General features: G+C 43.1%; 1 protein-coding gene across 4 annotated transcripts; it reads left to right on the forward strand.

The window, feature by feature from the left end:
- arap3 (ArfGAP with RhoGAP domain, ankyrin repeat and PH domain 3) lies at nt 1–27,399 on the forward strand. 4 transcript variants are annotated; one of them, XM_037779533.1, is made up of 35 exons: nt 1–218; nt 6,486–6,933; nt 7,132–8,064; nt 9,154–9,194; nt 9,322–9,404; nt 9,586–9,632; nt 10,702–10,941; nt 12,145–12,214; nt 12,445–12,565; nt 13,067–13,251; nt 14,401–14,507; nt 14,764–14,963; nt 16,057–16,142; nt 17,028–17,210; nt 17,516–17,657; nt 18,321–18,425; nt 18,576–18,732; nt 19,065–19,167; nt 19,249–19,447; nt 19,564–19,627; nt 19,713–19,876; nt 20,841–21,053; nt 21,280–21,385; nt 21,472–21,619; nt 21,697–21,765; nt 22,181–22,255; nt 22,344–22,461; nt 22,620–22,748; nt 23,284–23,420; nt 23,511–23,593; nt 24,141–24,176; nt 24,685–24,748; nt 24,845–24,982; nt 26,063–26,101; nt 26,333–27,399. In XM_037779533.1, exons 2-35 carry the CDS (start codon nt 6,878–6,880, stop codon nt 26,882–26,884), a joined length of 5,193 nt encoding a protein of 1,730 aa, XP_037635461.1. In that variant the 5' UTR covers nt 1–218; nt 6,486–6,877; the 3' UTR covers nt 26,885–27,399. The 4 variants fall into 4 exon arrangements, with proteins under 4 accessions (XP_037635461.1, XP_037635459.1, XP_037635460.1 ...); XM_037779531.1 differs by having other exon boundaries at nt 6,486–6,926; XM_037779532.1 differs by having other exon boundaries at nt 6,764–6,933.
- Nucleotides 27,400–27,490: the final 91 nt, after the last annotated feature.

Here is a 27,490-nt window from a genome sequence, read left to right on the forward strand (position 1 = left end):
TCACTCAGAGCAGAACGGAGCGTCTCCTCTCAGAGTTCAGATCACTCCTCTCTGACTGAGACTCTACTGGGTCTGATACCGGGACAGAACCAGCACAGACCAGCACCCGGACCAGACCAGAGACCAGGACCTGGACCAGCACAGAGACTAGGACCTGGACCAGGACAGAGACCAGGACAGAGACCAGAACCAGAACCAGAACCCGGAGCGGATCAGAGGTGAGTCTCTTCAAGTGTTTTGGTCTCAGAGTTGATGGTCAGTCAGAGTCCTGCAGGAAACAGGTCTTCCTGCTGTCTGTCCTCCAGCAGAGTCCTGGTTCTGGTCCCAGCAGAGTCCTGGTTCTGGTTCTCTGGGTCTCTGGTTTTGGGTTTTTGTGACGCAGAGAGGAAGTTTTAGGCGCAAACTGGAGACAGAAGAGTCTTTGATGTAAAACATGAATTATTCAGAAACAGAGAACAACTCCAGTTTAACACCTTTATACTGTCTCCCCAATATCTATATTGATTAATATCTATAACACCTTTATACTGTCTCCCCAATATCTATATTGATTAATATCTATAATACCTTTATGCTGTCTCCTCAATATCTATATTGATTAATATCTATAATACCTTTATACTGTCTCCCCAATATCTATATTGATTAATATCTATAATACCTTTATACTGTCTCCTCAATATCTATATTGATTAATATCTATAACACCTTTATACTGTCTCCCCAATATCTATATTGATTAATATCTATAATACCTTTATACTGTCTCCTCAATATCTATATTGATTAATATCTATAATACCTTTATACTGTCTCCCCAATATCTATATTGATTAATATCTATAATACCTTTATACTGTCTCCTCAATATCTATATTGATTAATATCTATAACACCTTTATACTGTCTCCCCAATATTTATATTGATTAATATCTATAACACCTTTATACTGTCTCCTCAATATTTATATTGATTAATATCTATAACACCTTTATACTGTCTCCCCAATATTTATATTGATTAATATCTATAACACCTTTATACTGTCTCCTCAATATTTATATTGATTAATATCTATAATATCTTTATACTGTCTCCCCAATATTTATATTGATTAATATCTATAATACCTTTATGCTGTCTCCTCAATATTTATATTGATTAATATCTATAACACCTTTATACTGTCTCCTCAATATTTATATTGATTAATATCTATAATACCTTTATACTGTCTCAATAATATTTATATTAATTAATATCTATAATAATTAATTTATAATATTTATAATAATTTATTTTAATAATACCTTTATTCTGTCTCTATAATATTTATAATAATTAATATCTATAATACCTTTATACTGTCTCTATAATATTTATATTAATGAATATCTATAATACCTTTATACTGTCTTTATAATATATATAATAATTTATATCTATAATAACTTTATACTGTCTTTATAATATATATAATAATTTATATCTATAATAACTTTATACTGTCTTTATAATATTTATAATAATTAATATCTATAAAAATATCTACAATAATTAATTTATAATATCTATATTAATTTATATCTATAATAATATACACAATCATTAATTTATAATATTATAATAATGTATTTTAATAATACCTCTATACTGTCTTTATAATATCTAAAATAATTTATATCTATAATACATTTATACTGTCTCTATAATATCTTTAATAATTAATATATACAATAATTAATTTATAATATCTATAATAATTTATTTTAATAATACCTTTATACTGTCTTTATAATATTTATAATAATTTATATCTATAATAATATCTACAATAATGTATTTATAATATCTGTAATAATTTATTTTATTAATACATTTATATTAATATCTATAGTAATTTATTTTTAATTATATTTTTATGATAATGTATTTAGGATGATATCTCTGTGATGATATATATAGTTTATTTTAATAATTTCTTTATAATCATATTTTTTATTCTTATTTATATAATAATTTCTCCATAATATAATAATAATAATAATAATTTATTTTAAAAATACCTTCATAATAATATCCATAATGATTTATTTTTAATCATATTTTAAGGATAATATATTTAGGATGATATCTTTGTGATGATATATATAATAATTTATTTAAATGATTTATTTATACTAATATCTAATCTATAATCTTTTAATAATATCTTTGTCACAATATATTTGTCCAATATATACTTCCAATATTTACGACATTAATGTATGACTGAATTACTGCAGCAGCCTCCCACTCGAGCTAACGTTAGCTAGCCATGTTAGTCGCTGTCATCAGCATCATTTAGCCGTTTAGGACACTGACATCATCCTGCTGGGTCACATTAACTATCACCACACCGGCTGTTCCAGACCAGAACTATCAGCTCTCTGTTCGTCTGCTTCCTTTGTGTGAACTGAGCACAGAAGAAGAACCTGTTTCACTATTATGTAGTGGTTAATTGATTGATTGATGGATTGTTGTGTTCATGTGTTCATGATGCTGTTTTACTGTCAAACAGAAACGTGTTTACATCATTTACAGTTTAACAACATCAGCTGATTACAACAGCAGCTACACCACACACACACACACACACACACACTCATACACACACACACTCATACACACACACAGGATGGAGAGGGTGTGTGTGTGTGTTTTCCTAGAACAGAAACAGGAAGTCAGACCAACATCTCTTCTTCCTCTTCACAAACTCCCAGAAACAAAGAGCTATGATGTCATCAGCAGCTCAGCTCCACTAGAAAACGACTCTCGCCCTCGCCGTCCTCCCCGCCGCCATGAGCAGCTCTGGGAGATGGGCTCCTGGCTGAATTTGAGCTAACTGCTAAGTGAAGCTTTGTCTCCTGGAGCTGCCACACGCTCTCCTGGCGAAGCTTTGCCCCGTCGCCGGGGAGGACGAAACGAAAACACGAGTCCCTCGTCTCTGCCGGCCCGGACCCAAAACCAACCCAAACTGAGCTGCCTATGGATGCAAAATGAATTTCAGTGCAAACTGACGATAAAGTTGTATCGTATCGTATCAATAAACAACCTGTGAGAGCGTAACGTAGAGCGTCCGGCCCCGGTTAGCGTCCCAGTGAACACACAGGCGGCTAACGTAGAGCGTTAGCGCTCAGTGCAACCCAGAGTTCTCGGTGTGTTCTCGGTGTTACCCAGAGTTCCCAGTTTGTGGCTCCAGTCACAGCTCTGGAACAATCAGCCTTCTGTTGGTCACAATAGAGACTCTCTGTTATTATACTGCCTCTCTCGCCCACCCTCTCCTTTACTCTCTCTCTCTCTGTTCTTTCCTTCTGGTGCTGCTGCTCTCTCTCTTTTATTCCTCTCTCACTTCCTGGTTGTCATCCCTCCCTCCTCGGTGGAGGTGAAGACTGAAGGTCACTCTCTTCCTCTCTTCCTCCGTCTTCCTCCCTCTGGTTGTTGAGTCACAGACATCTTTGTTTGGGAGGCACGTTCACTTTGATTGTCAGCTCTGCAGGTCTGCAGGTCTGGAGGTCTGCAGGTCTGCAGGTCTGGAGGTCTGGAGGTCTGCAGGTCTGCAGGTCTGGAGGTCTGGAGGTCTGCAGGTCTGGAGGTCTGGAGGTCTGCAGGTCTGCAGGTCTGGAGGTCTGCAGGTCTGCAGGTCTGGAGGTCTGGAGGTCTGCAGGTCTGCAGGTCTGCAGGTTTGCAGCTCTGGAGGTCTGCAGGCCTTTAGTGAACTCAGTCAGTCCACCTGCAGCAGCAGAAAGCTCCAGAATGAGCTGCTGGTCGTTGACGGAGTGAAGTCACTCTGAAGGAAAATGATCATTTGTGGAGCAACAACGAGACGATCACTACGACTGTTCAGATACCTGTTTTTAATGATGATGATGAGGGAGTGGAGGGAGGAAGGAAGGACAGATGGAGGGATGGAGGAGGAGAGGAAAGGGTGTGTTGGTGTTTGGGGAGAAGTGGACCAGAGGAAACAGGGAGTGTTCAGCGTCATGACATCTGTTTCATGTTAAATACATCTTCTATAATAAAATCATTTATTCTGTTTTCATCAATACATAATCATTCACAGAGGAGGCCTGGGTGGTGGAGGGTCCTCCTGGAGGAGGTCTGGGTGGTGGAGGGTCCTCTTAGAGGAGGTCTGGGTGGTGGGTCCTCCTGGAGGAGGTTTGGGTGGTGGAGGGTCCTCTTGGAGGAGGTTTAGGTGGTGGAGGGTCCTCCTGGAGGAGGTCTGGGTGGTGGAGGGTCCTCTTTGAGGAGGTCTGGGTGGTGGAGGGTCCTCCTGGAGGAGGTTTGGGTGGTGGAGGGTCCTCCTGGAGGAGGTCTGGGTGGTGGAGGGTCCTCCTGGAGGGGGTCTGGGTGGCTGGTCCTCTTGGAGGAGGTCTGGGTGGTGGGTCCTCCTGGAGGAGGTCTGGGTGGTGGAGGGTCCTCCTGGAGGGGGTCTGGGTGGTGGAGGGTCCTCCTGGAGGAGGTCTGGGTGGTGGAGGGTCCTCCTGGAGGGGGTCTGGGTGGCTGGTCCTCCTGGAGGAGGTCTGGGTGGTGGAGGGTCCTCCTGGAGGGGGTCTGGGTGGTGGAGGGTCCTCCTGGAAGGGGTCTGGGTGGCTGGTCCTCCTGGAGGAGGAAACAGGTCGACAGGAGGAAGCTGCTGTGACTCACTTCCTGTTCCTCCTTCGTCAGAGTGCGTGTGTCCAGAGGTTATTTTTACTCTTCTAGTTTCGTTCTGACTCGTCTCTTTGTTTGTGTTTTAATAGTTGAGACAGTTTTCAATCTCGTCTTCTCTCTCAGACCACCGTCAACCTGTCACCAGCAATCATAGCAGTGCTCTTATTGTGAAGGCACAAACAGGAAATAACATCAGCTAACAGGAAGTAAACATGGACCCAAACTGTTGCCTAGCAACACAATTCCGTTGCAATTCCCTTGAAATGCACTAAAACGGAGCGAGAGGGTAAATACAGGTGTATTCATTTCATTCAGTATGTAACATTACAGCATGTAAACATGTTCTAGCAGAAGCACAAATTACAAGTATGAACCTGAAAACGAGCACGATATGGGACCTTTAATATAATGATATTAATTATACATGTATATTCATTATTTATTTCATGGCTGTGTTGAATACTCGATTCTGATTGGTCAATCACGGCGTTCTGCGGTCTGTACTTTCTCTATAACAGACCGTAGCTATGGGCGCAGCTCTGATGCCGGACCGTTTCTGTGTCAAATTATTGATTTCTTCAGTAAGTAGTAGGGATGCAGCGATACCATTTTTTTTCAGAGCGAGTACAAGTACTTACATTTGGGTACTCTCCGATACCGAGTACCGATACAAGTACTTCTCTGTGCCAAAAGACCCTCGTTAACAGCCAGCTGGAGGGTGTGAGCGACACACGGCAGGCTGGGGAGTCCCGCATACGAGGCGGAGGATGCAGGCAAAACCCTGTGGCTCAATGAAAGTGAGGGCCGGCGCGTGCCGGCTGAGGTGGGATCCAGGCCCCGCGGGGTCAGGCGCACCACCAGCCCGTCTCGCCCACACCGTCGGGGAGGTGAAGCGTAAGCACGTGCGATAGGACCCGAAAGATGCTGACGAGTGGTTAACGTCACGCTGCCGCAAAGTGGTATCGGAGCCGTTTTGCGAGTACGAGTACGTTAGCACAGTATCGGACCCGATACCCGATACTGGTATCGGTATCGGTGCATCCCTAGTAAGTAGCCGTGTAATCAGCGGGATAATGTGCAGATAGCGGGTAATTGTAGTGAAAGAATCCCCTTCAGGGCGACGAGAGACCCCGACGCCAATCACTCACTTATTTTTCATTAATATTAAATTCTCTCCAACAAACAGCAGTTTGAACGTTTAATATAAAGTGAGGCTCCACTGAACAACCAGAGGAGGAAGAACGTAACACATTCCAACATTTACAGGAAATACACAAGGTCACACACACACACACACCCTCAGGAACTCCCTGTTTCCTGTCCGTCTCTCTGTGTGTTAAAATACACGAGATAAAGAAAAAATATTTATAAATGTTGATTAAATTTAGTTGTTTTTTATTTTATTCTACAGGATGTTAAAGCATCTCTGAGGACTCTGAATAGCGCTGTATAAACCTGATCTATTATTGTTATTATTATTAAAGCAGGAGATGCAGCCCTGAGGCAGTGAGAGGAAGAAGGCGTGTCACTTCCTGTCCTGATTATTTTATTAAAGAAGAAGAAGGTCATCTCTCTGACTCTCAGCTTCAGATCATCATTATAACATGTTGATATTTTCCTGATGATTCTCTCATTGTTCAACATTTCTATAAATAATCCTCACTAGAAACTCTCCACTCGACGCGGTCACATGACACGTGACAGTGTGTGTGTGTGTGTGTGTGTGTGTGTGTGTGTGTGTGTGTGTGTATGTGTGTGTGTGCCTCTCTGTCTGATTCTCTGTAACCTCCAGGCTGTCTGTCCAGAGGTCAAAGGTCATCCTGCTGCAGACGCTGAGGAACAATCCTGCGGCTGTGTGCGCCCGCTGACATCATGTTTTGTTCTGTCTCTGTGGTTTGAGCTGTGGGGCGGTCGTGACCTGTGGGGGTCAAAGGTCACAGTGATGCCATCTCAGATCTCAGAGCAATAAAAACAGCAGCTCCTCTGCTGCAGATCAACCTGGAGTTTACACAGTCAGATAGTGAAGCTGTTGGTGGTTTAACTGTTGTCTTCTTGTCCTCTTGTCTCCAGATGGACAGCTGCTGTCTGTCCCTGCTGTAGGTCAGCGATGGCCGCGGTGTTTCCTGAACGCGGAGGAGACCGAGTAACATCCAGACCCCATGTTGGTCGTCATGGCGTCGCCGGATGGAAACACTCCGGTTGAGACGCTTCTGTCAGCGATCCATCTGGAGAGGTCAGAGGTTGATGATTTAATATTAAATACATATTAACTAAAGGCTGTTTATCGAGGTGACAGACAGAACAGCCAATCTAAACGCTGATGATGTCGTTATTCTATCGCCATGACAACGTGCATCAACACTGACTTCATGTTGAGAAGTTAAGGCTGATCTCTGGTCTGCTGCTACTGTAAGTGTAATGATGTTTCTTCCCTGCAGGTACCTGGACACCTTCCGTCGAGCCGGCCTCCTACTGGCTGGAGACTTCACACACCTGGACAACGACGCTTTGGTGAGCCTGGGTATCGCCGCCACGGGACACAGGAAGAGGATCCTACGATTGGTCGGTTACATTCAGAGGACGGAGAGTCAGAGAGCCAATCAGAGAACCGATCTCCCGCGTGACCGCTGTCATTCTGTGACGGACATCCCCTCGTCAGAGCGAGGTCACAGCGTCGCATCGCCCCGCCAGTCATCGGGACCCGTTAACTTCGAGGCGTTCAGGAACAGCTCGGCTCCGAACCTCGCCGCCATGCTGACCGGCTCTGACAGCAGCAGACCCGTGGTGAAGCCAGTCCCCAAACCCAGAACCGTCTTCAACCGCCGCAGGACAGCGCCCGTCCACTTCTGTCCAACGCCAGAGCCTGCTCCGCCCCCGCCCAGGAGGCTCTCCCAGGAGTCCATCTGTTTCACCGTGTTAGAGGGTCTGACACCTGAAGACAGGTTGACCTCTGACCTCGCCGACAGGTCGACCGCGCCCGGCCGCAGAGCGAACCAGACGGAGAGGAGGAGGGCCAGTCGTAGCTCGTCTCTGTCCGACACCGGAGGGTCACCAGGGTTACCTCCCGTTCCTCCGAGGCTGAACCGTGGGGTCCCCCCTGCCACGTTCCAGGGGTCCCCGCCCTCTTCCTCTTCTTCTTCACCTGTACGGACAGAGCAGGACCAGACACTTCCTGTGACTTCCTGTCCGGGTGGTCTTGACCACAGCAGGCTCTCTGGGTCCGCTGGGATGGAGATGGTCTCTAATGAGATCTACTGGGGGACTCTATCTGGTTCTACTGCCCCCGGTGGAGGGAGGAGTCACTGCAGCCAGCCGTCAGCTCCTCCGACGCCGCCCAGACTAACACCTGACAGGAAGCCCGAGAGGAACAGGTGGGTCGCCATCCAGACGCGTTTCTAGACCGCTTCTTTACATGTGCTGAGCTCAGAATACATCCATGTTATCACCGTACCCACCTTATGATGGACCAACCTTCTGGTTCTGGTTCTGGTTCTGGTTCTGTTGAAGTATTAAGAAGAACTTTATTGTCATGTCTGTGGCGTTCATCAGGATCCTAAGATGTTCCCAGGTTTGACCAAAAATAAATGAATAACTCAGTAATTAAATAAATATGTCATTAAATGCAGCAAAAATATTATAAAAAAATAAATGTAGCCTTTAATTAATTAATTGATAAAATGTGACATAAATTGATTTTTTTTTTTTTATTTGTTTCTTTATTTATTTCTCTTTGTATTAATTCCCTTATTTATTTAGTTTTCTGTGTAATTTTCCCTTTTATTTGTTTATGTATTAATTTTTACTATTTTTAAAATATATTTATTCATTTTTGCACTTATTTTTTAGTTATTTATTTTAAAATATATTATTTATTTATTTATGCATTTAAAATATACATATATATATTTTATATTTATTTTTAAATGTGTGTATTTATTTATTTATGTATTTATGTATTTATTTTTGCCTGATTTTCCCTTTGCATTTCACCTCTTATTTATTTCCCCAAACTTATTTATTTCTGTATTCATTTCTTTATACCTTTCTGCCTCATTATGCAAATGAGGGGGCTGTCACTCAACCTGTGTGATCTTAAATAAATAGAAAAATAAATGCAAAAATAAATAAATACTTTAAAAAATAAATAAATATATAAACAGTTGAGTAAATAAATAAATATTAATAAAAATATAAATAAAACAGAAATATCAATTTATGTCACATTTTATTTAATTAATTAATGGCTACATTTATTTTTAATATTATTTTTGCTGCATTTAATGACATTTAATTATTTATCTATTCATTTATATTGACAGGTTCTGTCCTCTATATTTATTTCATAGTTAGCCCACACTGAGGACTAGAAGTCAGGATACCTCCACCTGCACAGATACAAACTACTTTAGTGAGTCTTTAAGTCGATTATTGAACGTTTATTTGTCTGTGTGTGTTTTCAGTGGCAGCACTTTAAGTAACAACTCTTCAGGATCAGCCAGAGGTGAGAACAGACTGACTACTGATGGAAACACGATGCATGTTCACAGTAAAACCAGTTAAATCTGGATCCTGGTCTTATAGAACCTGATGTACCATCCATGCTACAGTTAACTCTTTGTGTTCCACAGCTTCAACAGACGACCCCGAGGAGGAGATCAGCCCGTACTGTGAGACTGTTTTCCAAACCAGAAGAAATCCTCACATCAGTGAGGTGAGACAGAAAGATACTCAACTCTCCTCCTTTTTCCTCCTCACTAAGACGTTGTTAGGTCGAGAAAGATCAGCTCCTGAATGCATGTTGGGATTCAATTTATAATAATAATAATAATAATCAAGTAATATCTCCAGTCTGTGATGATAGAAATGTGCTCATTTAATATTTAATCCTGCAGGAAAGAGAGACGAGGAGGTGGGAGGACAAACATGCAGAGGATCATGGGTAAGTTTAGTTTTTAATAGGGCTGTCAATCGATTAAAGTAGTTAATCCTGATTAATCACAAATGAATCACACCTTTTTTATCTGTTCTAAATGAACCTTAAAGGGAGATTAGTCAAGTATTTAATCCTCTTATCAACATGGGAGTGGACAAATATGCTGCTTTATGTAAATGTATGTTTATATTCATAATTATAAATCAATTAACAACACAAAACAATGACAGATATTGATCCAGAAACCTTCACAGGTACTGCATTTAGCATAAAACAATATGCTCCAATCATTACATGGCAAACTGCAGCCCAACAGGCAACAACAGCTGTCAGTGTGTCAGTGTGCTGACTTGACCGTTTTTCCTCGACAAAATTTAGATTGGAGCGTTATTTAACCTCATTCATGACTAGCTAGTATGACATGGTTGGTACTGATGGATTCATCAGGATTTATAGTTTCATATGATACCAGGATCTGACATTTCTGATTTTTTCTGATTTTTTTTTTTTTTTTACATTTTTCAGAATTATTTGGGGAAATTTTTCTGAATTTTTTCTGATTTATTTATTTATTTATTTTTTAATTTTCTGACTTTTTTGCAGACTTTTTTTCAGAAAATTTTCTGATTTTTTTTTTGTACATTCAGAATTATTTGGGGAAATTTTTCTGATTTTTTTCTGATTTATTTATTTATTTATTTTTTAATTTTCTGACTTTTTTTGGACATTTTCAGAATTTCTTAGGGACATTTTTCTGACTTCTTTGTCGGACATTTTTTGGACATTGTTTTGGACAACAACCCACATATCTGGAGGTCAGAGGTCAAGGGACCCCTTTGAAAATGGACATGACAGTTTTTCCCTCGACAAAATTTCGTTTGGAGCGTTATTTAACCTTATTCATGACCAGCTAGTATGACGTCGTCATGGTTAAAATGGTTAGACCACATTTTAGGGACAAAATGATGAGCAGTTATTTTTTATCTGCTGATTACAAAAGTAAATGATCTGTCCACAGATTTCAAAATAAAAGAGTTTACAGGAAGCAGTTAAATAATGTCGTATTGTACTTCAGGTTTCAGAAGTTGTCGTGGACGAGGCGTTTGTCTCAGGCTCTTCACTCCGGAGACTCTCAGGGTTACAGCACCGTCGGAGAGCCTCCCCCGCCCGTCCGCTACCTCTCGCTGCCCACCCACACCTTCCCCTCCGAGGCCGACGAGGACCTGACCATCTCCCCCTACGCCAGCTACACCTCCCTGACCGAGAGAGCCCCGCCCATCATCAGCGGCTGGCTGGACAAGCTGTCTCCACAGGGGTGCGTTTGATTCAGGCGCTGCGGCGAGGTTGTATGGCGGTGCGGGAGGGTCACTGTTAACGTCTGTTGTTCATGTAATTGTCTCTGTAAGCAGCCGTGCAATGCATTCTGGTAGCGTGGCGGCGCGTCAAAAGAAAAAGCGCCTATTTGGCAAAATTTCAGATTTAAACCCAACGCCATAATGTTAATGAGGCAATCGCCTCGTGGACGGACCCGTCACAGCCGGTGTGCACGGCGCAGCGACATAAGTGGAACCACGACCGGAGAGGCCACCCGACAGATATTCAGTATCATCTCTTCTTATAAAATGTCCGGTGTGATCGGTAACACCGGTGTTGTGATGAGTTTATGGACCGGTGGGAGAAAATGTCCTCGCCGTGACATCACTAGTCCACAGACGAGGATGAAAGATGTTGGAGCTCCTCCCATGTTCTCACCTGACCAATCACAGCAGCCGAATCACACACTCCTTCCTTCCTGTTCTGTCCTGTGTGTGTTTGTCAGGGGTCAGAGGTCAGCGCTGGCTGCTGTGCTGCGTCTCCTCCTCACTGCTCCTCCTTGTGTCTCCTCCCTCCTGAGGAGCTGCCTCTGCCTCGTCACCTTCCTCTCCTCCTCCTCCTCCTCCTCTTCCTCCTCTTCTTCTTCTTCATCCTCCACTCGGTGTGTGTTTGTCTTTTCCTCCTATTTCTCTTTAAACCAACAAAGTTCTTCTTGGTATCGTTGTATCTTTGTGTCTCTGTCTTTGTATATTGTTTGTGTCTCTGTATCTTTCTATCTTTGTCTCTTTGTCTCTGTGTCTTTGTGTACCCTTGTATCTGTGTTTGTGTCTTTATATCTTTGCGTCTCTGTCTTTGTATATTTTTTGTGTCTCTGTGTATTTGTATCTTTTTGTCTCTGTGTATTTGTGTCTTTGTATCTCTTTGTTCTTGTGTCTTTGTATCATTGTATCTTTGTGTATCTGTCTTTGTATATTTTAGTGTGCTTGTATCTTTGTGTCTTTGTATCGTTGTGTCTTTGTATCTTTGTGTCTCTTTGTTTTTGTGTCTTTGTATCATTGTATCTTTGTGTCTCTGTGGCTTTGCATCTTTGTACCTTTTAGTATATTTGTGTCTTCATGCATTTGTATCTTTGTATCTTTGTGTTTTTGTTATAGAAGTGATCGTGTGACTGTGTCTGGACGTGACGTGTTTTTATATTTTTCAGGAACTATGTTTTCCAGAAGCGCTACGTGAAGTTTGACGGCAAAAACCTGATGTACTTCGGCAGTGAGAAGGTAGGAAGGAGGAACAAAATATGAAATATGTTAACGAGAGAGGACCTGAACTAACCAGGAACTCAGCCGTCCCTTTAACTAACGTTGATAAACGCCTTCACCGTCTGACGATGCTGCTGAACGTTTAGATGAAACGACGAGTCTACATAGTGGTCTCTGAAGTCCTCCTCAGTTTCAGTGAACCAACTCTCTAGTCTGGATCACATCGTCTCACCTGCTGTGTGTTTCAGGACGTTTACCCTAAAGGAGTCGTCCCAATAGCTGCCATCCAGATGTCCCGCCCAGCCAAAGACAACAAGTTTGAAGTGGTGACGAGTCACCGGATCTTTGTCTTCAGGACGGATAGTGAAGGTAGATCAAGAAAACACACATATTTATATTTATTATAGTTCAATGTGGGGACAGCTTCTCACCTCTGATCCTCAGATATTGTTATTTTATTATAACGCTGAGAGTGAAACTTGACTTCCTTTGTCGTCCAGCGTTGTCTCAGAGACAAGAGGACACAAACAGAGTGTAGTCTCAGCAGGTCATGTGACAGGACAGACAAAGACTGACCCACTAACTAACCTGCTGCATTCAGAACCAGCTCTCTGCAGACAACAGAGGAGGGTTTTATTTCTGCGGGGTGAGACAGGAAGTAACAGAAGGTATTCAGGTGTGTTTCAGAGACAGAACTGGAGCTGATCATAGGTATCATCTACAGCAGCAGGGGTTCTGATCCGGTACTGAGTAATCTGATCTGACGTCAGATCAACATGTTTTTCTGTATTAATAATAGATAATAATAATAAAGCAGAAGGTTTGATGATAGTTGATTTGACTGAATGCTGATGCCTGTCTGTCCGTCAGTGCTGAGGCGGCGCTGGGTCGCCACGCTGCAGGAACACGTCAGAGATCAGCTGGTGTTCGGTCGGCGCCACTTCGGTCCCGGGTCTCACTGTCAGAGACACGGCGCCCTGGAGCTGAAGGGGACCAAGTCCAAAGTGTACGCCGCCATCAACACGGAGCAGATCTGGATCTACAAGAGTGAACAGGTGAGAACAGGTGACACCGATAACACGTCCATCTTATCAAGAAAATCATTCAAAAGAGTTCTTTCAGTAGTTTTCTACAATCATGAGCTGTTTTCTGCTTCTGTCAAGATGCCGACACTAATAGAGAGCTGCAGGAATGAGTCAGTATGATGTCACTTCCTGTTTCCTCGTCTGGAAATCAATGTGGTTTTAGTTAGATGTCTGAAATAAGGTCTGTGGTTAACACAAGCTTTTTTGATTTTTTTTCTGACATTTTTCGGCCTCTTTTTTTCACGTTTTTCCTCCAGCTGTAAAACTGAGCTGCTACAACCTAAAAATCACAAGTTGTGTTAATGTCTTAAAGAAATTAGTTGCGTTAAAATGAATTTGCGTTAATGTGTCATTATCACAACAACGTTGACAACAAAAAAATCATTCAAAATAGTTCAATCTGTTTCTCTTGAGAAGTCAGTAGTTCCAGTAGTTCCAGTAGTTCCAGTAGTTCCAGTAGTTTCAGTAGTTTCAGTAGTTTCCTACGATCATGAGCTGTTCTCTGCTTCTGTCAAGATGCCGACTCTAATAGAGAGCTGCAGGAATGAGTCAGTATGATGTCCCTTCCTGTTTTACTTATCTGGAATTCAATGTGGTTTTAATTAGATGTCAAAAATAAGGTCTGTGGTTAATACAAGCTTTAGTGAATTTTTTCTGACGTTTTTCAGACTTTTTTTCAGTGATTTTACGAATTTTTTTTTTACATTTTTTTTTTTTACATTTTTTTGACTTTTTTCAAAAAATTTCGGACATTTTCAAGACCTTTTTTGTACATTTTTCGGACGTTTTTCAGACTTTTTTTCGGTGATTTTACGATTTTCTATGACATTTTTCAGACTTTTAAAAAAATATATTTTTCATCCTTTTTTTCGGACATTTTCAAACTTTTTTTTTGCACGTTTTCCCGAATTTTTTTATCACTTCCTGTTAGTGGAGGGAACCAGGGAGATGATCACTTCCTGTTGGTGGAGGGAACCAGGGAGATGATCACTTCCTGTTGGTGGGGGGAACTAGGGAGATGATCTATGATATATGACGTCTACGTCTGTCAGCTCAGACTCTTTGTAACAGTTTTAGAGTTCGACCAGCTGGATGAACGAGTGAACTTTGTGTCTGCAGTGTTTTCATAATGGAATCGGCATCACGGTGATCGAAGCTCGAGGAGCGACGATCAGAGACGGAAAACACAAGAGCTTCGAACTCATCACACCGTACAAAACCTTCAGGTATCACTGCTCTCCTCGTACTAACACCGTCACCAGGACCATGAGCCATCATTAACCTGCTGGTGGTGTGTTCAAAGTCTCCGTTTAACAATAGGATCTGAAGGATGTGAGTCCTGTAGCAGAGTTCAGAGCTGTGTAGATGAAGCCAGACTAACAGCTGACTCCCTGCAGGACGTCCCTTCAGTCTGTTTTAACGTCAACATTGAAAACGTTGTGTCTTTAAAACGCCGTTGCCGCGGTGACCTTTCCTCCTCAGCTTCACGGCGGAGTCGGACCGGGAGAAACGGGACTGGATGGAGGCGCTGCAGGAGGCCATCGCCGAGACGCTGTCGGACTACGAGGTGGCCGAGAAGATCTGGTCCAACCGGTCCAACAGGATGTGTGCCGACTGCAAGGCCCTGAACCCGGACTGGGCCTCCATCAACCTGTGTGTGGTCATCTGCAAGAACTGTGCAGGTACCTGGACCCGAACCTGAGACCTGGATCCAGGTTCCAGGGTTAGACTAGATTAGATTATACTAGAGCTGTCAATCCATTCAAATATTTAATCACAATCACTCACAAATTAATCTCACATTTTTAATCTGTTCAAAATGTACCTTAAAGGGAGATTTGTCAAGTATTTAACACTCTTATCAGACATTTTTCGGACATATTTCGTAAAATTGTTAAGACTTTTTCATAATCTTTCAGACTGTTTTCAGACTTTTTTTAGACTTTTTTCAGATTTTTTTTTACATTTTTCGGACATTTTTCAATTTATCACTCTAACTTTAAAACTGAGTCGCTACAACCTAAAAATCACAAGTTATGTTAACGCGTTAAAGAAATTAGTGGCGTTAAAATGAATTTGCGTTGTACGTGTAATTATCACGTTAACGGCCCAAATATTAAAACCTATTCGTGTGGATGTAACCTGTATTTATCTGGTGATCTGGTCAGGATCAGTCGGTGATCTGGTCAGGATCAGTCATTGGTCTGGTCCGGATCAGTCGGTGATCTGGTCTGGATCAGTCGGTGGTCTGGTCTGGATCAGTCGGTGATCTGGTCTGGATCAGTCGTTGGTCTGGTCCGGATCAGTCGGTGGTCTGGTCTGGATCAGTCGGTGGTCTGGTCTGGATCAGTCGGTGGTCCAGGTCATCACAGAGGGGCTGGATGGAGATCAGGTCCAGTTGGGAGACAAACAAGTGTTTGTTAAACAGGAAGAATTGTAGAAACACTCTGGTCCAGTAAAAGGTTCTGGACTTAACAGCAGACCAGGACCTGAGTTCAGAACATGAACCCACAGTGTGTTCATGCGGTTCACTCTTCTGTCTACCTGTGGAGACATGAACCCCTGCAGGTGTGACTGGTGTCACTGGGCTGGTTACGCTGCATTGTGAGGAGAGAGAGGACGTGTTCTGACATGCAGCTCATTGATTGGACGGTTCAGCAGCTCTTCTTGTAATATAATATATATGTGAGGGACATGAATGTCCAAACATACGATAGATAAAGACAGCGTCCTCCAGCCTGTCCTCACTGTGTGTGTGTGTGTGTGTGTGTCTAGGCCAGCATAGAGGTCTGGGGACGATGGTCTCCAAGGTCCAGAGTCTGAAACTGGACACCAGCGTCTGGAGCAACGAGATCGTCCAGGTGAGACCAGAACCAGAACCAGAACCAGAACCAGCCGGAGCTCATAGAACTCTAGTTACATTTAGTTAATTATTCCAGTGGCTTCAGCAGCTGTCTCCTCTGTGTCTACTCGGTGTCTCCTCAGTGTCTCCTCGGTGTCTCCTCGGTGTCTCCTCAGTGTCTCCTCAGTGTGTCCTCTGTGTCTCCTCTGTGTCTCCTCAGTGTCTCCTCAGTGTCTTCATTGTCTTGTCAATGTCTTCAATGTCTCCTCAGTGTGTCTTCAGTGTCTCCTCAGTGTCTTCAGTGTCTCCTCAATGTCTTCAGTGTCTCCTCAGTGTCTTCAGTGTCCCCTCAGTGTCTTCATTGTCTTGTCAATGTCTTCAATGTCTCCTCAGTGTCTTCAGTGTCTCCTCAGTGTCTTCAGTGTCTCCTCAATGTCTTCAGTGTCTCCTCAGTGTCTTCAGTGTCCCCTCAGTGTCTCCTCAGTGTCTTCAGTGTCTCTTCAGTGTCTCCTCAGTGTCTCCTCAGTGTCTTCAGTGTCCCCTGAGTGTCTCCTCAGTGTCTTCAGTGTCTCTTCAGTGTCTCCTCAGTGTCTTCACTGTCTCCTCAGTGTCTTCAGTGTTGTTAGTGTCTCCTCAGTCTCCCATCAGTGTCTTCAGTGTTGTTAGTGTCTCCTCAGTCTCCCATCAGTGTCTTCAGTGTCTCTTTAGTGTCTCCTCAGTGTCTCTCCAGTGTCTCCTCAATGTCTTCGGTGTCTCTTTAATGTCTCCTTAGTGTCCTCAGTGTCTCCTCAGTGTCTCTTCAGTGTCTCCTTAGTGTCCTCAGTGTCTCCTCAGTGTCTCTTCAGTGTCTCCTTAGTGTCCTCAGTGTCCCCTCAGTGTCTCTCAGCAGCTGTGTCTCTTCCAGCTGTTCATCATGTTGGGGAACGACCGGGCCAACGAGTTCTGGGGGGCTCGTCTGTCGGTGTCGGAGGAGCTGGACTGTGACGCCCCCCCAAACCAGAGGAGGGACTTCATCTCCCAGAAGTACAGAGAGGGACGATACCGCGTCCCCCACCCGGCATTCAGCACCCAGGAGGAGCTACTCAAGGTCAGACCGGAGCTTTCTACCCCCCATCACTACCCCAGACCAGATAGTCTCCAGACCACTACCAGGCTCTGACACTGAGCTTTCTACCCCCAATCACTACCCCAGACCAGATAGTCTGCCTCCAGACCAGTACCAGGTTCTAACACTGAGCTTTCTACCCCCTCACTACCCCAGACCAGATAGTCTCCAGACCAGTACCAGTTTCTAACACTGAGCTGGAGTCTGTCAGATGTTTAAAGCATGATAGAGGACTTTATCTGGTCTCTCTGTCTGTCTCTCAGTCCATGTCTCTGTCTCATCACCAGGTCTTGTGCTCGGCGGTCTCTGAACAGACTCTTCTGAAAACTGTCACTCACATTTTCTCGGAGGCGGAGTCAGCTCGCCTCGCCGACGACGCCAACAGCTGCCAACGACATCATCAGCTGCTGGATCACTGCACGCCGTCAGGTGTGGTCTCTACTGGTCTTTACTGTACTCTACATCAGGTCTGGGCTCTACTGGTCTCTACTGGTCTCTACTGGTCTTTACTGTACTCTACATCAGGTCTGGTCTCTACTGGTCTCTACATCAGGTCTGGTCTCTACTGGTCTTTACTGTACTCTACATCAGGTCTGGTCTCTACTGGTCTCTACTGGTCTCTACATCAGGTCTGGTCTCTACTGGTCTCTACTGGTCTCTGTACTTTAGGCTCCAAAACACCAATCAATCAAACATTTTGGTCGCCTAAAAAGGTCTTAATCAGTGTTCAGTTGAATTTAGCTCCAACCTCTCATGTCACTTCTGGCTGCAAAAAAAACAAGATGGAGACGGACAAAAACCAAGGAGGGAGACTCCAGGTCAGCTGAGGTGATGTCAGCTGTGTTCCTGCAGGGAGGCTTTTATCGTGTTACAGCTGCTTCAGTTAGCAGAGAAACTCACTGACTTTTATTCTACTGACTGAGGAAGTCAGCACAGGAGTGCAGAGTCAGAACCAGAACCAGAACCAGGACCAGGACCAGGACCAGGACCAGGACCAGGACCACAGTCAGGAGACTCAGTCTAACATCAATCTGATGTTTCTTTGATTTTATTTACTTGTCTTTCTTTTCCTGTTTCATGTTCTCCCATCAGACCCCGGTGTTTACGATGAGATCATGCAGCCCGTCCTTCAGTCTGGTTACCTCTACAAGTCCAGCTCTGTCCACAGGGGGACGCTGTCCAGGAAGACCAGAGAAGGTAGGAGGAGGAGGAGGAGTTCTAATCTAATGGACCCGTTTCACTGAAACAGAACCAGATTAATGAACGCAGCAGATTATCAGGAACAGGTCCAGGTGATTCTTAACTAAAGGTAATTCATGACCAAATGTGTCTTTGTCTCGTGGTCAGACTTCCAGAAGTTCTGGTGTTCGGTGGATCAGTCTCTGCTCCTCTACGAGTCGGACCGCTCGGCTGATCCCTGCATGCAGATCAGCGTTAAAGACATCGTGTGTCTGGGCGTCACTCGACCCGACGCCTCCAACAACAACAACGGCTTCATCGACAGGTACGCACTCCAGTTTATAGACAGGTGAAGCCCCGCCCCTTCCTGTGACCACCATGGGACCTGTTTCAGAAAAATTATGAACGGTAGTCAACGGAGAGAGACAAATATTTATTGATGGTGTTTGAATTGATCCATGAATCACTCAGATGATGTTTGAACATTTAGAAGATAGAAAGTTAGAAAGTTAGCTAGCTAGTGTTGGTGACGGGGATTTTCTAAGGTCCCATGGTGGTCCACAGGAAGGGGCGGGGCTTCACCCCTCTATTCACTCATGACATGTTGAACTTGATGTCCACATGGAGACGCTGTCTGTGGGTCTGTCCTCCTCTCAGGTTTCGTTACACCTTCGAGTTGTATTTGACTTCAGAGAAACTTTATCAGTTTGGTTTGGAGACGGCCGACGCTCTGCACAGCTGGACCAGATCCATCGGGAAGGTCTGACACGCACTTCTTGTCCCCCTTTGTGTCCTGTTTCATTTGACCGTCTCCACTAACTGTCCTGTCCGTCCCCACCAGGCGACGACCCCCCTCAGCTGTCACTGCCTGCTGACCCGGGCGTTTGAACGGGTGGGCCTGCTGCGGTACCGAGCCATGCTGGACCCTCAGCAGTGGAAGGAGGCTTACTTCGTCCTGCAGAAGTCCAACCTCTTCATCTGTCCCGGAAACGACGGAGCAGCGGAAGACATCATCAACCTGAACCGCCTGCAGGAGCTCAGTGAGTCCTGGTCCCGGTCCTGGTCCCGGTCCTGGTCCCGGTCCTGGTCCCGGTCCTGGTCCTGGTCCTGGTTTGTCTGATGGATTTAAATAAACCTGTCTCTGTTTGTTCTGAAGGTATCACCTCCGAGACCGACAACCACGACAAGAAGGACATCCTGGTGTTGGTGGAGAAAGGAAGGTGAGAAGAAGACCATCCAGATTTTGTGGTCTGGATCTATGTGGTCTGGATCTAATGTCCCCTCATGGTTTCCTGTCTCCATCAGGACTCTCCACCTGCAGGGCGTCGGCCGGACCGACTTCTCTCTGTGGTACTCGGACATCCAGCGAGCGGCCGGCGGTAAAGGAAACACTCTGAGGGAGCAGCAGCTGAGCAGGAACGACATCCCCATCATCGTGGATAGCTGCCTCGCCTTCATCACTCAGTACGGTGAGGAAGACTCTGAGTCCAGATGTTCACACAGCAGCACTCTTATTACACTGATTTAAACAGTTTATGAGATTGTGTTGTTATAACGACCTGAGGACAGGAAACGTGTCACAACCCCAAACTGACTGACGTTAAACTGCTCATCACGTTGTTAATCACGTGGAATACATGTTTACATTAAACATGTAATAAAAGTAGGGCTGTCAAAGGTAACGCGATAATAAAAGATAGAAGTCAGAAAAAAATCCCCAAAAATGTCTGAAAAAACCTGAAAAAAACGTTAGAAAAATGTTCAAAAAAAAGTCCAAAAAATGTCCGAAAAAAATGTCGGAAAAGAGTCAGAAAAAAGGATGAAAATAAGTCTGAAATTTATCCAAAAAATATCCGGAAAAAAGTTTGAAATTTTTTTTTTTTAAATGTCAGAAATAAAGTCTGAAAAATATCTAAAAAAAGTTTGAAATTTTTTTTTTAAAAAAAAGTCAGAAAAATGTCAGGAGAAAAATCAGAAAAATATCCGAAAAAAATAGTTTGGAAAAAAGTTAGAAAAAAAAGTCCAAATAATGTCTGAAAATTGTTTGAAAAAAATGTCAGAATAATGTACAAAAAAAGTCACATGCAGTTTGGGGCAAGTCATAGTCAAGTCAGCACACTGACACACTGACAGCTGTTGTTGCCTGTTGGGCTGCAGTTTGACATGTTATGATCTGAGCATATGTTTTATGCTAAATGCAGTACCTGTGAGGGTTTCTGGATCAATATCTGACATTGATTTGTGTTAATTGATTTACAATAATAAATATATACATACATTTGCATGAAGCAGCCTATTTGTCCACTCCCATGTTGATAAGAGGATTAAATACTTGACTAATCTCCCTTTAAGGTTCATTTAGAGCTGATTAAATATTTATATTTCATATTTTAAATACTGAGTCCTGAGTGACGTTGTGAGCATGCTCTGCAGGTCTGGTCCACGAGGGGATCTACAGGAAGAACGGGGCCAAATCCAGGATCAAGCTCCTGATGGAGGAGTTCCGTAAAGACGCCCGGATCGTCAAACTGCGGATCGGAGACCACTTCATCGAGGACGTGACGGACGTCCTCAAGAGGTTCTTCAGAGAGGTCGACGATCCCATCTTCATGGCTGACCTCCACCCGCTGTGGCAGGGCGCCGCCAGTGAGTCCACTTCACTTTAGTCCAGAGTCCAGTCTGAGGGCTGGTCCAGACCAGAACCGATGTTATCAGGTGTTATTGATCAGTGAGATCAGTGATTGACTCCATAAAGATAGACTCATCTATAAGTACCTTAACTTTTACCTTAACATTGTTCACTTCCTCATTGTTTAAACACCTGACCGCTGAATAACCAACAATAATAATAATCATAACTGTAAAATTACAGAAATCCCTCAGAGGAGTCTGAGGCTGGACCGCTACAAAGAGATCATCCGGAGTCTTCCTCGAGTCAACAGGACCACTCTGGCTGCTCTCATCAGTCACCTGTACAGGTGAGCTCTGACTCTGGACCCAGCAGGCTGCTGTTAGCTGTTAGCTGTTAGCTGTTGTTAACAATCTCATGTCCTTCCTCTTCCAGAGTCCAGAAGTGTGCCGATCTGAACCAGATGTGCACTAAGAACCTGTCGCTGCTGTTCGCTCCCAGCCTCTTCCAGACTGACGGGAAAGGAGTGCACGAGGTGAAGATCGTAGAGGACCTGATAGACAACTACCTGTACGTCTTCGATGTGAGTACTCCTCCGAGTCCACTCGTCTTCTTCTGTGTCCTAAAACCTGAACAAACTCTGTCAACTTCCTGTTTCAGATCGACGAGGAGCATCAGACTCAGATCGAGCTGGAAATCAGCCTCATCACCACCTGGACGGACACGCAGGTACTCACGACACACACACACATATATATATATATATATATATTTTTTTTTTTTTTTTTTCTTTTTTACATTTTCTGACTTTTAAAAAAAAACTTATTTTCAGGCATTTTTCAGAGTTTTTACTTTTTTCGGACAATTTGGGGCCTTTTTTTCAGACTTTTCTTTAAAACTTTTTTTTCCAGAATTTTTTTCGAATTTCTTTTTTTAACTTTTTTTCAAACATTTTTTCTGACTCTCTTTTGACTTTTTTTTTCAGTTGACAGTTTCTGTAGACTGACTGCTTCCAGTTAATAACTTTGATATATTCTGGTCAGAAAACATCAGTAATGAGTGTGTAATAAATAAATAAATTGGTATTAAGTTGGTAAGAAGTTAGTAAGAAACAGTGAGGTTGATGAGGTGTCTCTGTGTGCAGCTGTCTCAGGCCGGTGATCTGATCATTGAGGTCTATCTGGAGATGAAGATACCAGACTGCTGCATCACTCTAAAGGTCAGTCTGAATATTGATTATTAAAATGATTGATTATTAATACATGACTCATCATAATTCAGGCTGTTAACATGATGTGACCCGCCAGGTGTCTCCCACCATGTGTGCTGAGGAGCTAACCAATCAGGTTCTGTTCATGAGGAACGTCCCGGCCGGAGACAAAGACGTCTGGATGACGTTTGAAGCCATCGAGGACGGACAGCTGGGTGAGACAGCAGACACCTGTACACCTGTCTCTCTCTCTCTCTCTCTCTCTCTCTCTCTCTCTGCGTTTCTGGACAGTATTTGTCATTGTTTTATCTTTGTTGTTGTTTTATCGTTGTTGTTATCGTTGTTGTTGTTGTTGTTGTTGTTGTCATGTCAGAGCGTCCGCTGCACCCCAAAGAGAAAGTCCTGGAGCAGGCTCTGCAGTGGTGCAAGATGGCCGACCCGAGCTCCGCCTACCTGGTGGTGAAGAGAGTTCCTAAAGGAGACGGCATCAACATCCTCACCTGTAGGTCACACAACACAACTACACAACTACACACACATCAACATCCTCACCTGTAGGTCACACAACACAACTACACAACTACACACACATCAACATCCTCACCTGTAGGTCACACAACACAACTACACAACTACACAACTACACAACTGTGACCACACACTAGCCGTGTTCATTATCAGGTGAATTTAAAAAGATTTGAAATGTCGTAAAAAAGGAAATATGAATTAGTGGCGTTTCCATCAGCTGGTTTGGAGCAAATAAACTCTGCTACAGTGTAGTTTGGTCAGGATCAGGGGTGAAAGTAGGCCGGTCCGGTCCGGTCTGGTCCGGTCCGGTCCGGTGGTCCAGGTGGCAGCACTTTATTTAAATAAATAATTAGAACTTCAGGAACTGGTTTCAATAGTTCTTCAAGTCAGCTAGTATCGGTCATGTTTCATGTTGTCTAGAGATGAAGACAATATAAATATATATTTGTCTATCTGTCTCTCTGTCTGTCTCTCTATCCATCTGTCTGTCTCCCCGTCTGTGTGTCCAGCCTATAAGAGTGAGACGATGAAGGTGGGTCTGTTGAGGTGTCGTGAGGAACCTCCGAAGCTCCTTCAGGGGAACAAGTTCCAGGAGAGAACGTTCCAGATCAGGAACCACAAACTGCTGCTGCTCAAAGACAAGAAGGTAAACATCCCAGTAAACATCCCAGTAAACATCCCAGTAAACATCCCAGTCTCCTGACTGGTCTGTGTTGTTGTTGTTGTTGTTGTTCAGAGCATCAGACCAGAGAAGGAGTGGTCTCTGAAGTCCATGAAGATCTACATCGGCATCCGCCGGAAACTGAAAGCTCCAAGCAGGTAACAAGAACACCACTCATATACTAGTGTAGTGTGAACTAGTGTAGTATGTAATAGTGTAGTGTGTACTAGTGTAGTGTATACTAGTGTAGTGTGTACTAGTGTAGTGTATACTAGTGTAGTGTGTACTAGTGTAGTGTATACTAGTGTAGTGTATACTAGTGTAATGTGTACTAGTGTAGTGTATACTAGTATAGTGTATACTAGTGTAGTATGTAATAGTGTAGTGTGTACTAGTGTAGTGTATACTAGTGTAGTGTGTACTAGTGTAGTGTGTACTAGTGTAGTGTATACTAGTGTAGTGTATACTAGTGTAGTGTGTACTAGTGTAGTGTATACTAGTGTAGTGTATACTAGTGTAGTGTGTACTAGTGTAGTGTGTACTAGTGTAGTATATACTAGTATAGTGTGTACTAGTGTAGTGTGTACTAATGTAGTGTGTACCCAGCATTAGAGTTCAGACAACACGTGTTTCTTCAGAGTCAGCTGATGAAAACAATCAATAATATCCTCAGGATCATTAAGTAAATATTGATTTAACCTGCAGGTGGGGATTCACTGTGATGTCAGACAAACACCAGCTGTAAGTATTGATCAATTATTGATTAACCCTCTGATGTATCGATCAATTATTGATTAACCCGCTGATGTATCGATCAGTTATTGATTAACCCTTTGATGTATGGATGAGTTATTGATTAACCCTCTGATGTATGGATGAGTTATTGATTAACCCTCTGATGTATGGATGAGTTATTGATTAACCCTTTGATGTATGGATGAGTTATTGATTAACCCTCTGATGTATGGATGAGTTATTAATTAACCCTCTGATGTATGGATCAGTTATTGATTAATCCGTTGATGTATCGATCAGTTATTGATTAACCCTCTGATGTATGGATCAGTTATTGATTAACCCTCTGACGTATGGATCAGTTATTGATTAAACCTATGATGTATGGATGAGTTATTGATTAACCCTCTGATGTATCGATGAGTTATTGATTAACCCGCTGATGTATCGATCAGTTATTGATTAACCATCTGATGTATCGATCAGTTATTGATTAACCCTCTGATGTATGCAGCTTCCTGTGCTGTCGCTGTGAGGCTGAGCTGTGGGACTGGATCAGCAGCTTCCTGAAGGCTCAGGTCAGATCACCTCTCATCCTAAACCTCAGATCCTGAATCAGGTCCTCTGGTCTCAGCAGGACGCCTCTTCACTGTTTCTCTGTGGTTCTGTTACAGAATGACGACCCGGGTCCTCCGGTTCTGAGACGTCACTCCTCCTCAGATATCTCCAAGCAGAAGTTCGGCACGATGCCGCTGGTCCCGATCAGAGGAGACGAGAGCAACAGCAGCATGCTGTCGGCCAATCAGACGCTGGTAACGCCTCCTCATTTTAACCTTAATCAGTCAGAACGTTTTAATAAATACTTTCCTATAACCTGAACGTGTTGTAATAAAGTAGAAGTTAGTGATAGTTTTACTGTTTCTACTGTGAATCATCTGCTGTCTGCTGTCAGGAGGCTGACTGGGTTAATAACTGAGTTAGTGTTTGTTATTCTGATAATAAATTCATGTTTCTCATTCATTTAAATCACTCAACTAATCTGAGCTGTGAAACTACTACTACTACTACTACTTCTACTTCTACTACTACTACTACTACTTCTACTACTACTACTACTACTTCTACTACTACTACTACTACTTCTACTTCTACTTCTACTACTACTACTACTTCTACTTCTACTACTACTACTACTTCTACTTCTACTTCTACTACTACTACTACTTCTACTACTACTACTACTACTTCTACTTCTACTTCTACTACTACTACTACTTCTACTTCTACTACTACTACTACTACTACTACTACTACTACTACTACTACTACTACTACTACTTCTACTACTACTACTACTACTACTACTACTACTACTACTACTTCTACTACTACTACTTCTACTACTACTACTACTACTTCTACTACTACTACTACTACTTCTACTTCTACTGCTACTGCTACTGCTACTACTACTACTTCTACTTCTACTTCTACTACTACTACTACTTCTACTACTACTACTACTACTACTACTACTTCTACTTCTACTACTACTACTACTTCTACTAGTACTACTTCTACTTCTACTTCTACTACTACTACTACTACTGCTACTGCTACTAATACTATACTACTACTACTACTACTACTACTAGTACTACTACTACTACTACTACTACTACTACTACTACTTCTACTACTACTACTACTACTGATACTGCTACTAATACTATACTACTACTACTACTACTACTACTACTACTACTACTACTACTACTACTACTACTACTACTACTTCTACTACTTCTACTTCTACGTTCTTCATATATTTAACATATATTCAGCTCATTATAAAATAATTCATCAGACTTTTCATATTTTCTTCTCTGCAGAGAAAGTTACACGACCGAAGGACTCTCTCCATGTACTTTGTGAGTATTTAGTACTTTCATTTTGTACTTTGTGAGTATTTAATACTTTCATTTTGTAATTTGTGAGTATTTAGTACTTTTAATTTGTAATTTGGAAATATTTTATACTTCTAACTTCTACTTTATGAGTATTTTATACTTCTTACTTGTACTTTGTGAGTATTATATACTTCTAACTCGTACTTTGTGAGTATTATATACGTCTAACTTGTACTCTGTGTTTACGTGCAGCCCATGAAGGTGCAGAAGGACTCGTTGGAGGAGCGTCCGGAGTCTCCAGACATCCCTGAGCCGCTCTACGAGGAGGTCGGGGACTTCGGCCTGCAGGTCCTGAAGTCTCTGGAGACCAGCTTCCTGTCCAGCAGCGCCTCAGAGACCCAGGAGGTCCCGGACCTCCCGCCGCTCAGACTGGTTCCCCTGGAAACCGGACACACGGACCACGTGATCGTCCCCGACCCGGTCCAGACTGTCGGCGTCTCTGTGGAGCCTCCGGAGCCTCCGGAGCCTCTAGAGCAGAGCGGAGGCAGCAGTGGAGGAGAGGATGGAGGAGCAGAGTCTCTGGACCTGAACCAGCCTGCAGGGAGGAGGAGCAGGAGGAGCAGGAGGAGGCAGCAGGGAGGTTGTACGCCGTCACAGGAGCTGCTGCTGCAGGAGCTGTCCTCTGCTTTCACCAAGAAGACTGAGGAGGAGGAGGAGCAGCAGGAGGAGCAGCAGCAGGAGGAGCAGCAGGAGGAGCAGCAGCAGGAGGAGAAGCAGCAGGAGGAGAGGCCGTATGATGTCTGAGAGAACAGGAGGTCTGGTGGAGTCAGGAGGAACTGATTTATTGATGTGAGGAGCAGTTTTCCTCCTGACTCTGCAGGTTTTATAAGACCAGGAGGACTCAGGAGGAGGAGGAGCAGGAGCAGGAGGAGGAGGAGGAGGAGGAAGAGGAGTAGGAGAAGAAGGAAGAGGAGGAGGAGGAGTACTCTGAGGTCTGAGACAGCTGGTGATTTAGAACAGTAAATATATTATATTATATTATATTATATTATATTATATTATATTATATTATATTATGTTATATTATATTATGAAATGTTATAATGTAACATATTATTATATTACATATGTATATTATATATCTTTGTATTCTTTTAATGCCAAATAACAGAGTGTCGTCTTCTCGTCAGACTAGAACATCTCCAAGGACACGTATTACATCACTTCCTGTTATTATGAATGTTATTGGTTGTATATTAATAACTGTGAACAGTCTACTGTAATGTTCTATTAAAGAGCATCATCCTGTATAAACAGACTCCTGTAACATCCTCTTCTTTAGTCCACATAAACCTGTCGCCTACATTACCCACAATGCCCCTCTCCCTCTGACAGCTGTGTGGTAGATGG

Source organism: Sebastes umbrosus, chromosome 9 (genome assembly GCF_015220745.1).
Source record: "Sebastes umbrosus isolate fSebUmb1 chromosome 9, fSebUmb1.pri, whole genome shotgun sequence".
Taxonomy (NCBI): domain Eukaryota; kingdom Metazoa; phylum Chordata; class Actinopteri; order Perciformes; family Sebastidae; genus Sebastes; species Sebastes umbrosus.

What these genes read in the sequence shown, in the direction of transcription:
- arap3 (XM_037779531.1), top strand. Translation starts at nt 6,853, where the DNA reads ATGTTGGTCGTCATGGCGTCGCCGGATGGAAACACTCCGGTTGAGACG. An exon ending in CTTCAGGACGGATAGTGAAG is followed by an intron (nt 12,566 to 13,066) that starts GTAGATCAAGAA and finishes TCTGTCCGTCAG; the next exon opens with TGCTGAGGCGGCGCTGGGTC. An exon ending in GTGTTGGTGGAGAAAGGAAG is followed by an intron (nt 19,628 to 19,712) that starts GTGAGAAGAAGA and finishes TGTCTCCATCAG; the next exon opens with GACTCTCCACCTGCAGGGCG.